The 14,565-nt window shown below is 34.4% G+C and overlaps 1 protein-coding gene across 1 annotated transcript; it reads left to right on the forward strand.

Moving 5' to 3' along the window:
- Positions 1–9,045: 9,045 nt before the first annotated feature.
- On the forward strand, positions 9,046–13,875 carry LOC112737692 (protein TPX2). Its single transcript, XM_025787709.3, has 18 exons — positions 9,046–9,470; positions 10,156–10,238; positions 10,324–10,455; positions 10,553–10,840; positions 10,941–11,054; positions 11,166–11,282; positions 11,386–11,538; positions 11,639–11,701; positions 11,786–11,866; positions 11,967–12,125; positions 12,212–12,343; positions 12,423–12,509; positions 12,600–12,719; positions 12,801–12,967; positions 13,055–13,163; positions 13,253–13,312; positions 13,413–13,507; positions 13,592–13,875. Exons 1-18 carry the CDS (start codon positions 9,278–9,280, stop codon positions 13,707–13,709), a joined length of 2,271 nt encoding a protein of 756 aa, XP_025643494.1. The 5' UTR covers positions 9,046–9,277; the 3' UTR covers positions 13,710–13,875.
- Positions 13,876–14,565: the final 690 nt, after the last annotated feature.

Here is a 14,565-nt window from a genome sequence, read left to right on the forward strand (position 1 = left end):
GAAAGTGTATTTCCGACCACTTGTTCATCGCTCACTACTTTATTTATCGGTATCTTCTACTAAACATGCACTGTCATATGTTGATCTGACAATGAACTCAAAAATAACCGTTTTCACTAAGGCTAGTTATACGGTACGTACAGATTTATTTATACAGATCGAAGGATATGTTGACAAGTGGTAAGCCGTTGGGTTGAGGAAACAGGTTTGGTAGAGCTTTGCAGACTTGTCTGGTATGCTAGTTGGAGGGGGAAGCCGGCTAATGGAATCATTGAATAATGGCCTAATTTTTTTTTGTTTAGGGTTCAATGAAAGGGCCAATTTGAGAGATCGCCAATTGGATTGACGCACCTGGGCTGGGCCGATGCTGTTTGTGTTTTGTTTTTGGTCATGGTGGGTGGACTCGTTGAAGCTGTAGGGCCAAATACGTCTTCCAGGTTGCTCATGGGTGTGACCAAACACTGCAGTTATGGAGTCGCTTTGAACGGCATCAGGTCTTGGCATCGGAGGGGAAGATCAATCGGCGGAAAGAACCTGTGATGGTTGAGTGGAAGCAGCGACGGGAACAAGCACCTTTGGGTGGCGTCTTCATTGTGGGAGGCCTATCAGGCGGCGTTGGGCCGCGTGTGTTGGAGTTTAAGAAATCTCATACAAAAAACCGACCAACCTGAAGTATGTGCTTTGACTAATATCTTTTTCTTAATATCCAGCTTTAGTCTATTGGATATTACTTTATGATAATCTTATGGAGCAATCGTCAGAAACATAGAGTCATAAACTCCTACCATAGGAATTTGTTGCTTCTAGTGGTTATGCATGTACACTAGATGCCTAATACGTATGCAATTGGAGGACTTAAATGTGCCAGGTAGATTTCATTAGTTCAAAGAAATTGTATATATCATGCTGAGAAATTCTGAGAGACTAGTATTGTACCATTAATTGTTGAGATCTTATTCTGTGCTGTTGCCTATCTAGTGACTAGTGAGCAAAGACTCTGGTGTTATTGCTGTTGTTATGAATCTTACTCTGTTCAATTAGTAGATATCTCACGATTACACATGGATATGAAAAAACTTCACCATTATCTCTCCATCTGGCATTTATTTATTTATTTTAAGCAAGATATATAATTTCAGTAGTGCCTTATATAACTGATGTGTTGGATCTAACACACTTTTTTCTGCAGCAATTTCTGAAAGATATACTTAAAGATCTGTGTGTCTCCAATAACAAAGGAACTAATCAAGGCACTTATGAACTGAAGCCAGAATACAAAAAAGCCGGGGATTAAGCAACCTTATGTTATGCTTATCAATTTGTTAACTCTCTTCAACCAAATATAGGTTACTCATTTCCGTTTATCCATTCATTTTGGAGTTACAAAATGGAGCCAGTGTGCTTCTTGTTTGTGCAATTTTTTTAAACATGAATTGCCTTTCAGTAAACTATCATAAGGTTTGAGATTTGAGTATATCCTAATAAATGTTTTCTTCCTCTTTTTTATGAATTATGTTCTACAATATACAATCTTAACTCTGGTATAGAATATGCGATTCTTTGTCCACTAAAGCAACATTTACATTCTTTAGTTACATTATTTAGGTAGAAACACAGATGAAATTCTATTGCATTATGTCCTGACTCTGAGACTTAGCATTGCAATCTTTTCGGTAAGGACTGTACTTACTTATACAAGTTTTGGGGTCTAATCTTAATTATGAAGCTGTGTTAAAACTTAAGAGACCATTTTATTCCAAGCAACTCTACTTTCTCAGAACTGGATTGCGTGGTTATCTTAATTAAAATATAGATGTAAATTTTCTTTTAAACATTATAATTTTTCACGAATCAGTGGGATGAAATATTTTCCAAAAACCATGTAACATGGTACACGATTAATTTATTTTTCAAAAAACAGAATACCTAATATGCCAGGTTATCGGTAACAAAACAACCAAGGAGAGCAAAAACTTGGATGCATGAGAAAGTTACTATTGATATGGGTATAACAAATACAACGAATCTTTTTATTCTATATGTTGGTTAAGTACATATGTGAGTCAATTATATTTATCAGAAGAAAGAAAAATTTTTATGATTCACAAATATCACTGTCCAACGGAAAATGCACATAAAAATGTTACATAACTACACAAAAATGTTGTAACTAATGTACCCCCTCCGAAAAGGTCACTTGTAATAGTTTCATATTGACTGAACCGATCCCAATTTACCAAAGCTGATGAATTATACATTTTCTACAGCATCTCTCTTTTGTGACTCTCCAGCAATGCGCGCAGCAACCAACCTCTCTTCCAATGCTCGGGCTCCTCTTTCTCTGCATCAACAGGATCAGTTAGAAGGGAATGTTTAAGAAGAACTATTACTAAACAAGGTAAATATACGAATGATTTAGTTGAAGAAACCAATAAAACTGACAAAAGTGAAAAATAACTGATGAGGACCTGCTCCTGTTTAATATGTGCTTACAGGTAACTCTCCTTTGTTGAAATGTAGTATAAGGCAATAGCGGTGATGAATACACAATGGCTATCGATCGGGTACATGAATGACTTCGTGTATTCTATACAATGGCTATCCATGGCATGGCAGGAACACTACAGCGTTACACATAAAAAGAGAAAAAGAGAAAACAAATCTGAGTCAGACTAAGCAAGTATAAATGATCCCATAAGTCTATTACTACCAGCATTCAGTACTACGGTTAACCGATACAACTGGGAATTCCATTGATAGAAATTCAAAAGGAAGAAAGTCCGAAAGAAGTTAAATGTTCACGAAAAGTGGGCAACGAAGTCTGGTTGAAAGCGCTGTGACGAGGAAAGTAAAGTTCACAAAGACAGAGACGGATAAACCAGCTACTGATGATCCTAGGCGAGTTCGAAAACCAAAAACATCGAAAGGGAATTTATCAACAAATTTATGGATTCTAATCAATTCAACACAACCAATGCTCGAACCACATAGAGCAAGAAGCAATACACCATTTTGGATACAACATAATGCAACAGAGCAAAAACAATGAAATTCATACCTACGATGAGGCCCCAACTAGAACAGCAGCAGCTTCCAGTCCGGCCTCCGACGGAGCGGTTGACGGTAATACGCAACCAACGCGGGATAAGACACGACACCGCAACTTCAATTGTAGAGGGTTTCCAGTATTGACCTTCCGCCACATCAACCATTCAGCGGCTTTATCCCTCTCATAGAAACCTAGGTCTTCGTTTCTGGGGATCACATCTTCCTCAATTGATCACCCTCCATGGATGCAGGCCAACATCGCTTCTCCTTTTTTTTCTTTCCCATTCACAGAGTAAAAAAAAAATTTCTTCTTTGGATACCCAGTTTTTGTTGATGCCCAAAGCCCACCTCAACAGATTCAGCACTAGTGTTTGCACACGAATGCCCATAGCTAACAGCTCAGCAACACTTAACGTCAACCATGAGACAAGCCCTGCAAAAAAAAAAGAGCGATGTGTCAATCTTATGTTCATTTACACAGAAAATCTATAAATCTGTATGAACTTGAATCTATACCGTAGAACGACCCTTTCACTAAATACACACCTGATAACGGTTTTCTATGCCACATTCACCATCTTTGAAAATTAGCCTATCAGTTAGTCTAAACGATTAAGAATCGAATCTCCTTCAAATACTATACTATTGAGACCACATCAAATCATTTACAAATCGATGATATATAAACAATAGTGTTAAACTTGAATTCTTTTCCACTTTTTCTTTCATCAAATCTTTTCTCGATCTCCTCTAATTACAAAATCGTCTTCGAGTTATCGACTGTCAATATTTATCTCGTCAAATAACACCAAGGTTTAAAGAAAAGGAGGACTTAACAATAACAATAAAACGTTTAGGGTTAAGTACGATTTTGATCCCTATAATTTTGGTCAAAAATCAAAATCGTCCCTATGATTTTTTTTTTTTTCATCTGAAATTGTTCCTAACGTTGAATTTAGATTTAAAATCATCCTCAGATAAAAATACCCTTATATTCATTTCTCTCTCTTCTCATCATAGTCTTCTACTTCTCAAAAGTTTTCTTCTTCTCTCCCCACTTCCTCCATCACCCTTCATATTTTTCATATCTCCTCTAACTCTAACAACAATAGCCACATATAACTATTGTCCTTTTGAAACTCAAACAAATTAATCAAGTAAATTAACACGACAACAAAGAGAAGACTCAATTCAACAAATTAATATCCTTCCTATTGTTGAATTGTTCTTCTCACTCTGACATCTCTGCAGCGTCAAGAGTTTTGGATCATTGATACCGCTATCCTAGCTCCCAGCGTCGTCGTTTTGGTGTTTTATCATCTTGTTAATTAGGGTCCTTCAAATTCCAATAACTGACGAGTAATTGCTGAGTTCGAAATACATCGGCATGTTCCTCTTTGTGCTATCGAGGAGCATAGGATCGCCTGAGGGCGACTAGAGGGCCTTCGGATCTGAAGCACGACGAATTGGAGGTTTGGCTTGTGGTTCCCGAAGCGAGAGGAGGGCGGATGAGGTTGCTGACGAGGACGCCGACGGTGCCGACGAGAACATTGCGAAGCCATGTGTCGGTGTAGATCTCGACCCTGTACACGAACTTCTCGTTCCATGTTGGGTTCAGTCTTCCCTTTCTCTCTCATTGCTCTCCTTCACGGCGCCAATGATAGTGGACACTGATGCTGCACCCTCCCTATTTATTTTCTCTTTTCTTTCCATGCTTCTCTCCCCCTATTTTATCTTTTTCCCTGGAGGTGTGTGCATATGTGAGAGAGTGAAAAGATGAGCGAGAGAGTGTAAGGTAATTTTTGTTCAAAAATTAAATAAAGAAATGACAATTTTAAAATTAAATTGAATCTAAAGAACGAATTTAAATAAAAGAATCTTAGGGATGAATTTGATTTTTAGATTAAACCATAGAAATTAAAATCGTAGTTAATTCAAATGTTTATTTTTTCGCAGTCGAGGCCTTGGATCAATGGCAGCATCATCTGCCTCGCTGGGAGCTGCACCCGGGTTGGAATCTTCAGTGAGGAATATAGAACCCATGTTAATAGTAGTGTATTCATGTAGTATGTGTGAGTGTGTTGTGTGTGTATGTATGCATAGGTGTAATGTCTAGGATTGGGGGTTGTCCAATCCACTTGACAAAAAAAAAAAAAACGTTTATTTTCCGGTCAAAACTCTGCCGATGTGATTTTACTATCGCCCACTGTCCAAGGAGTTGATCGTGTTTTCATGGGGTAGAGAAGTCTCGGTTTGTGGTTGTATTTGAGGGATTGAAGTGTTACATTATCAGTTTATCATTATTATAACGTCGGGGTCATTATAAAATTGAGTTAATACTCAAAATCGTTCCTAAAAGATACTCTGATTTTTATTTTAGTCCTTGAAAGATAAAGTTAATCAAAATCGTCCCCAAAAGATACACGACTTGGTCACGTTAGTCCTTCCGTCAGTTGGACGATGACGTGTCACGTTAAGTGCCACGTGGCACATGATGACGTGGTGGGTGATGCCACGTGTCACGAGATGATTGGTTGACGTGTCAGATCAGTGACACATGGCACGTCACGTGTCAGGTCAGTGACACGTGGCCTGTCACGTGTCACTTAACATGTAAAAAAGTTAATTTTAATCAAAATAGTTTTTGAAAGTTCAGACATAAGTCATTTTCATCCCTAAAATTTTAAAAAATAATCAAATTAGTCCTTATATAATTTTTTTTAATTTTTTCTTGATAATATTAAATTTGAAATATTTTTTGATACTACTAATTTTAATAGAAATGTAATTGACAAACAAAAAAATTAGTAATGGTATCTTTTCTTCTCTCTCCTTTAAATCTTCTCAAAATCTCTCTTATTCTTTTCTATTCTAAAATCTTTTTCTTACATTATCACATTTTGCTAGAATATATATATATATATACTCAAAATTGAAATGTATATATTTATTAACCTAAACAAAGTTATATGCTCAAAATCAAAATTTATGTATTAAAAGAAAAATTATATAATCTATTTCAATCATATGAAACACACAAAATATTAAATATTTTTAACTATATGGAAGTACTAAAGAAAATATTAATCTGGTCATAATATATATTCGTTACCAGCGTTAATATCTTAGTTGTCAAATTATTTTGGTTTGAGTCAAATAGATCTATTAAGAAATCCAAATATTTTCTTTTTTTTTTTAAATATTTACAAGAAACAAATATAAAATAGCACAAACGAAATTATTAAACTAATTACGTGATTATCACATCTAAATTTATAAGTGATGTTATTCAAGGGTCGAAGGAGTGTCATTTTACTTTTTCTAAATAATGAATTTGAAAAGAAATTCAATTTTTCTTAGAAATTTCTAAATTTAATTAGTTTCAATTTATAATTGTGAAAGATTATATAATTTTTGTGTGTTTCATATGTTTGAGGTAGATTATATAATTTTTATTTTAATACATAAATTTTGATTTTGAGCATATAACTTTGTTTAGGTTAACAATACATACATAAATTTTGATTTTGAGTATATAACTTTGTTTAAGTTAACAATACATACATTTCAATTTTGAGTATATATATATTCTAGCAAAATGTGATAATGTAAGAAAAAGATTTTAGAATAGAAAAGAATAAGAGAGATTTTGAGAAGATTTAAAGGAGAAAGAAGAAAAGATACCATTACTAATTTTTTGTTTGTCAATTACATTTCTATTAAAATTAGTAGTATCAAAAAATAGGACAATTTACGCAAATAAAATAAATGAACAAAACCTTTACACAAATACAACATTGGCAATTTCCAGACGCAAATGCAACAAACGCAACTGTATATAATCCGCTACACCTTATAGCGGAACTCAATTGCACGTAATCCGCTACAGGCTATCGCGGATTACGTTGAGGGCTGCGTTACTCGTAAACCGCTACACCCTATAGCGGTTTATGCTCATATGGTGCGAGACTCATAATCCGCTACACCCTCTAGCGGATTATGAAGAGTGTGAAAAACCGGGTTGGCTTATGTTTAAAAAAATTACACTTTCTAAAACCGGGTTTGTTTTGCATAGATTAAAGGGCATTTTAAGCAATTTTAAGTCATTTTCTATGTAAAACAATTTAAAAAAATGACTTAAAAAATATTAGGAGTACTATAAAAGTTTGTAACATCTTAGTAATTTAGGTAAATATTGGTTATAACTATATATTTTATTAAAAAATTAATAATTGATTAAAAAAATTAATAATTTAAAAATTAAAAAATATATATTTTATTTCATGCATTAAAAAAAACTAACAAAATATTTAATTATGAGACTTCTTTAAAATATTAATGAGCTATCAATTCGAATTTCATACATACTCTTTTGCCCATTTTTAATAGCTCATGAATATTTTTTTAATACAAGGTCCGAAACTCTGGAAGCAGTGACTCACCTCCATTGATGAACGACGCTCCTCCTCCAAAAATTCTTTCTTTTTCACTTTACCCTTTTCACGCCTTTTAGTAACGTTCCATGTCTTTATCAGGAGTTAATATCTAGCACGTTTGCTTAGTTGGGGAATTCCCATTTTTCTTTTGCTGTAAGTCCAAAATGAGCCTATTATTTTATTGCACCAATAAAATTTATCTTTTGAGAAAAAAATTTATTTAAATTATACTATAAAAAAATATTTTATTCTATACAAAATAATAAAAAATGGCTTAAAAGATGTTAGAAGTACTATAAAAATTTGTAATGTTCTAATGACTTAGGATATTAAAGAAATACTCTACATAGCCAATAATAATTTAAAAATTAAGAAAAATATAGTTATAACCAGTATTTACCTAAATTACTAAGATGTTACAAACTTTTATAGTACTCATAACATTTTTTAAGTCATTTTTTAAAATTGTTTTGCATAGAAAATGGCTTAAAATGCCCTTTATTCTATGCAAAACAAACCCGATTTTAGAAAGTATAATTTTTTTAAACATAAGCCAACCCGGTTTTCTACACTCTTCATAATCCGCTAGAGGGTGTAGCGGATTATGAGTCTTGCACCATATGATCATAAACCGCTACAGGGTGTAGCGGTTTATGAGTAACGCAACTCTCAACGTAATCCGCGATAGCTTGTAGCGGATTACGTGCAATTGAGTTCCGCTACAGGGTGTAGCGGATTATATATAGTTGCGTTTGTTGCATTTGCGTCTGGAAATTGCCAATATTGTATTTGCGTAAAGATTTTGTTCATTTATTTTATATGTGTAAATTACTCCAAAAAATATTTCAAATTTAATATTATCAAGAAAAAATTAAAAAAAATTATATAAGGACTAATTTGATTATTTTTTAAAATTTTAGGGATGAAAATGACTTACCTCTGAACTTTCAAGAACTATTTTGATTAAAAATAACTTTTTTACATGGAAAGTGACACGTGACATGCCACGTGTCACTGACCTGACATGTCAACCAATCATCTCGTGACACGTAGCATCACCCACCACGTCATCATGCGCCACGTGGCACTTAACGTGACACGTCATCATCCAACTGACGGAAGGACTAACGTGACCAAGTCGTGTATCTTTCGGGGACGATTTTGATTAACTTTATCTTTCGAGGACCAAAATGGAGATCGGAATATCTTTCCGGGACGATTTTGAATATTAACTCTTATAAAATTAGTAAAAGTTTTGACACCAATAAATAAATACATAATAATAACATGAGTCAAATATATAAATATTTTAAATATTCAATTTGATTTCTATCTATTTTTTTTTAAACAATGAGACAATTTTTGTCTTTAAAAAAAGAATATTTCGACTTCTAACAAAATTATTTTAGGATTATACGAAATTCGTTTATTAGTAACAGATTGATTTTGTGGGATTTATTTTTATAATTTATGATGATTTTAAACCACCACAAATGGCACAAATTATTATTATTAATAACTTTATTTTTAAAAAGTTTCTTCTCTGGTATTTCGACCGTTAGAGAAAACTGACCGTTACATTCTTGCAACATTACACTTACACACTCCCTCTCCCTCCTTCTTCAGTAGCAAGCAGCAAAGCAAACACACGATCTCTCTGTTTTCATCTCATAATATCTACTTTAAAAATTATATCAAACTCAGCACCAATCGAACTCAACCAGAGACATAAACTTGGAGGAAAGAAAAACCCTCTTTCACCTCAATTCGAGGTTGTACTCAAATAATTGGACATGGCAGCGGCGGCGTCGGAGAAAACTGGAAGTAGTAACATCAGTGGTGGCGGCGGCTCCACGATGATCATGATCGATGAGACCTACGAGTTCTCGGCGCCGAGGTTCTTTGATTTCATCAATGGGGAAACCGAGGAGGACGAGCGCAGGGCTCAGCTATGGTTCGATACTGCACTCTCCTACGCACCTTCACGTAAGTTTCGTTCCTCTAATTTGTCGTTGGGTGAAAATTTGGGATTTTAGGGTTTAAGGTAATACACATAGGATCGAAGCAGGGCTTGTTTGCGTGAATGTTATGTTGAAGAATTGTGTGTTTTCAATGGGCTCGGATCTCTTATTTGATAGTTTCAACGTGAATTTTAGGGTTTATTGCGTAGGTTCTTTCTGGAAATATAGCAAGATTTTATTTTGGTCATTCTGCCAAGAAATTGTGGTAGTCACTGATTGATTGCTTTCTTTTGGATGGAGGGATTTGTTGAAATGAAAAAGAGAAGTTAGCTTTCCTTTATGATTGATACTAGTGATCCGGATAATTCGCTTTTTTGTGTCAAATTGTCTCGTTTGTCTTGCATCGTAGTGAGAATCCTTGCTGATATCTTATCAGTGGTTTCTCCTGTGGCTGCTATTCTGCAAATTCTTCAAGTAAATATTGGATAATTCGCCTAATAGGAATTTCAATTCTTTTTGCACCAATACCTTTTAGGTTGCGGGGGGTTATCCTCTTTAAACGTTACATATTGTTCTCTCTACAGAAAGGTTAAATGGATGGCTATCAGGATAAAAAGTTCAAACTATTGTTTAGTTTGTTTTCTAATTGGTGTTTATTATATGAAATCTTTACGTGATTGATCTTTACTTGGTTCTTCAAATTGTTGCAGCATTCATGCCAAAAATCAAGGTTGGTAGATCTATCACGGTAGATACCTTGTGTGATTTTAGTGAAGCTGACAAAATAGACACGGTACTCTTACTTCTACATTGATGATATAATGTTGTGCTTAAAATTTGATTGAATTATCATCACTGATCATATATTGTTTTACTAGACATCCGAAAATGTTGAGGAGACTTTTCAGGAAACAATTAAACAGCCACAGAGCATGACTACTGAAATAAAGGAAGATGATGCACCTTGCAGTGAAGTCAAAGAAGAAAACAACACAACTACTTCTCATGTGGTAATTATTACTGCAATCTGAGCATGCCTTTTGGAAAATTTGTTCCCTGATTATTGACTTAAGTTCTCATATAACAATTATGATCAATGAATATCAGGTTCCTGCTGATACGGAAAGAAGTGAAGATGTTTGCAAAGGGATTTCATCACCTGGAGATGGGTCTGCTGAAGTAGGAAAAGATGCTTGCACTCCCAAACCAACATTGCAGAAAAGATTGACAACCACCACCTCCAAGAAGCAAGAGACGGCTAGAATGATAGGCACCAGTAAAAAACCACAGTTACAGTCATCATCCATGAAAACCAGCACTACTGGGACTCCCCATTTGGCCCAAGAGAATCAAGCTATTAAAAGGCAAAAATTGGAAGGAGGAAAGAGTAGACAGGTAAATTTTGCCGTTTTTCTTCCACATTTTCCCGTTTAATTTTTTTTTTATGTCTTATCTTGACTGTATCCTTTTTTCTTTCTTCTTCAAAACTTTCCAGATTCTGAATGTCAAACATCAGAATTTGCCTCATAAGTCTAAATTGGGTTTATTAACCACTAGCAATGCCAACATCTCTTCAAGTACTAGCAAGACTAACAAAGAAGACAGAAAGGTTTGTGATGGTCATTAATTTCATATATTAATAAAAGATCCATTTTGTTATAATTTTATATTTTACTGCTGAATCATTTTATATTGAACTATCTATGTCTGTATATGATAGGTTTATGTTCGTGAAACACCAAAAACAGCACCTGTACCATTTATATCAACAGCAGAAATACTTAAAAGATTTCAGTCCAGTACCAGAGACCTGTCATTGCCCAGTGCTCTTTCTAATGTAAGATATGGATCTGTTCTTTTCTCTCCTTTTTTTATCATATGGTGCATGTTAAAATACATCTTTGACTAATTAGTCGGGAAAATGTTGCTTCCATGACCAGACGAAACCGAAACTAACATTGACCAGACCAAAAGAACCTGAATTTGAGACAACTCAAAGGGTTCGCCCAACTAGGGTGAAGAGTAGTGCTGAACTTGAGGAAGAATTGATGGCTAAAATGCCAAAGTTTAAGGCTCGTCCACTGAATAAGAAGGTACATTTTCATTCTTCTCTTTGGGACTGTACGTGAATGTTATCTTTTATGCCTAGATTGATAAAATTTATTTATTTACTTTTTTTTTTATCCATTATAGATTTTGCAGACTTCAAGTTTGCCTCCAATACCAAGAAGTACACCCCATCCTCCAGAGTTTAAGGTAAACCACATCAAAATATGTTTATCAGAAATGCTTAATGTGATGTATTAGTACTAACAATTATTTATTTATTATTTTCTTTAGGAGTTTCATTTGGAAACAATGGCCAGGGCCCATCAGAATGTAGATTCAGCATCAGTCGCTTCAACAGAGCTATCTCAGAAGGTAATTTAGAGCAACAGGAATTATATTATCCATTTTGGATATGTTGGCTTATTTATTCACTTCGATTCATTAGGTCATGTCTTTTCCTTCTTTGACACAGGATAATTCATGGAAGCCTCATCATCTTACAGAACCTAAAACACCTGTACTTCAAACATCACTGAGGGCCCGCCCACCCAAGGTGAAGAGCTCCATGGAATTAGAGCAAGAGGAGCTTGAGAAAGCCCCCAAATTCAAGGCAAGGCCGCTAAATAAGAAGGTAATGGTCCAACTTTGATGTTACCTATGTAAGAATCTTGTTCTATCCTTCAGGAATTTTATGTAACCAAAATGGTTTCTTGTCAGATTTTTGAAAGTAAAGGGGACATTGGCATATTCTGCAATGCAAAGAAGAATGTTACCGAGCCTCAAGAATTTAACTTCGCAACAAATGAGAGGATCCCACCACCTGCTGCTGTGGCAGATTTGTTTGACAAGGTATTAGAGTTAAATTGTAAAATTTTGCTCCTAGATATTTATTATCAGTTAAGAGATTCATTTGCTTTGTGGTTTGCAGCTGTCTTTGAAGTCATCTGAATCTGCACGGAGCCATAATCCTCTTCCAAGAAACACAACTCCAAATCCATTTCATCTCCGGACCGAGGTTCATTACTTCACCTTTCATGGAAGATTAATATAGCATGGTGTGAATAGTCTAGTTTTGCTAGTACCAACATTCTTAATCATGTTTTAGGAAAGAGGCACTGAAAAAGAAAAGAGATTGTTGGTAGAACTTCTAACAAAACAGTGGGAGGAGGAAAGAGCGAGGGTTCCCAAGGCTAATCCATATCCTTATACCACTGACTACCCTGTGGTAAGAAGTTTGTCAATTTCGGCGCCCCATTAATGTTTACTAATTGATAGTGTATATATAAAATTGTTGGTGTCTTTGCAGATTCCGCCAAAACCAGAACCCAAGCAATGCACAAAACCAGAACCATTCCAACTGGAGAGCCTAGTGAGACATGAGGAAGAAATGCAGAAGGAAATGGAAGAAAGACTAAGAACGGAGAAAGAAGAGGCCGAGATGAGAACATTCAAGGCACAGCCAATCTTAAATGAGTGAGTAACAATTCAGAGTTTTATTCTTCCTGACGTGTATGAAGACATACAATGTTTAATAGTCTTTGTGGATATTATTGCAAGCAGGGACCCAATCCCAGTTCCAGAAAAGGTTCGGAAACCCCTTACACAAGTTCAACAGTTTAATTTACACGTGGAACATCGTGCTGTGGATCGAGCACAATTTGATGAAAGGGTAAAAAATCTCACTTGAAAATAATAATTGCCTGAATTTTTTTTGTTGTATGTTGTTATTGGTACTAATATAGCTTCTTTTTTTGGCAGATTAAGGAGAAAGAAATGATGTACAAACGATACAGAGAAGAAAGTGAAGCAGCAAGAATGGTATAAATATTTTGTGAACTTTGGTACATTGTCATAATTATCTTGGTGTTGTTAACATTTTGATAGTGATAAATTTGTGATAAATTTGTGAACAACCCAGATAGAGGAAGAGAAGGCTCTGAAACAGTTGAGAAGGACAATGGTTCCTCATGCTAGACCTATTCCTAAATTTGATCATCCATTTTGTCCCCAAAAGTATATCCCTGAACTGTGTCGGTTATTTATTGAAAAATATTTTCTTATAATAAAATATAACTAACACTCGCTGTTGCATATTAGGTCTACCAAAGACACAACAAAACCTAAGTCACCAAATTTGCGGGTACTCCATAGAAAGGAGAGGAGGAAGGTATTCAATGGAACTGTAGTTTCAAGTCCTGCCTCCAACATGAGATGATGATGACTACATCAACTTTGTATAAGTATTGTAATTTGTTCAAGATTTCTTGAATGACACACACTTTTCTGTATGTTCTGTAGTTGTTTTTGTTGTCAAATTCTTAGTTCCTTGTAAATTTTTCCAATCTTAATTTTTATCACAATAAAAACTCTATTATTAACAAGTGTTTAATCTAATGAGATAAATTGGCAAACATGTTAGTCATAATTTATTAAAATCGATGTGCTCACCAAATCTTTTATTTCAAGTCTGAATCGTGTGGTCTTGGCCTACTTTTTCAACAGCATACAAAGAGGTGATTTTCAAATGATCCTGAAATTTTACGACACTTGTAACTTATAAGAAAAATTCTAAAAGTAGCTTTAATCACACAGTTAAAAAAATATATATATCCAAAGCCAGATGAAGGCTCTGTCTTACACACCAAACAAAGCTCGACCGACCACCGCTCTATAAATCAGTTCCAATGATAAATCATAAATGTTATAAATTTAAAAACTAATTAAAACATTATTTTATTTTTACAACCTTTCTCATTCTAGAAACTTTTTTCAGTAAGTTTATATTTTGAATGTATAGCGATTAATCCAATATTTAAAAAAAAAAGGTTTTTAAATATATATCAGAGTTATCATACTGTTAATTAATTACAAGGTAAATTCTTCGATATCCTTCATTATTTTGAGAGTAAAATACTCTATGTTAACGGGCATCAATTTAAAAGAAAATTGAAAATATTTATTAGTGCAGATAACAAAGGGTAATGTTAGGTAGCCAAAAAATAATTACAATATAGAAATATCATGTAAAAATTTTCATTCTCTTGATAAGCAAATGACATACACTTCCTTAT

Source organism: Arachis hypogaea, chromosome 13 (assembly GCF_003086295.3).
Source record: "Arachis hypogaea cultivar Tifrunner chromosome 13, arahy.Tifrunner.gnm2.J5K5, whole genome shotgun sequence".
NCBI lineage: Eukaryota > Viridiplantae > Streptophyta > Magnoliopsida > Fabales > Fabaceae > Arachis > Arachis hypogaea.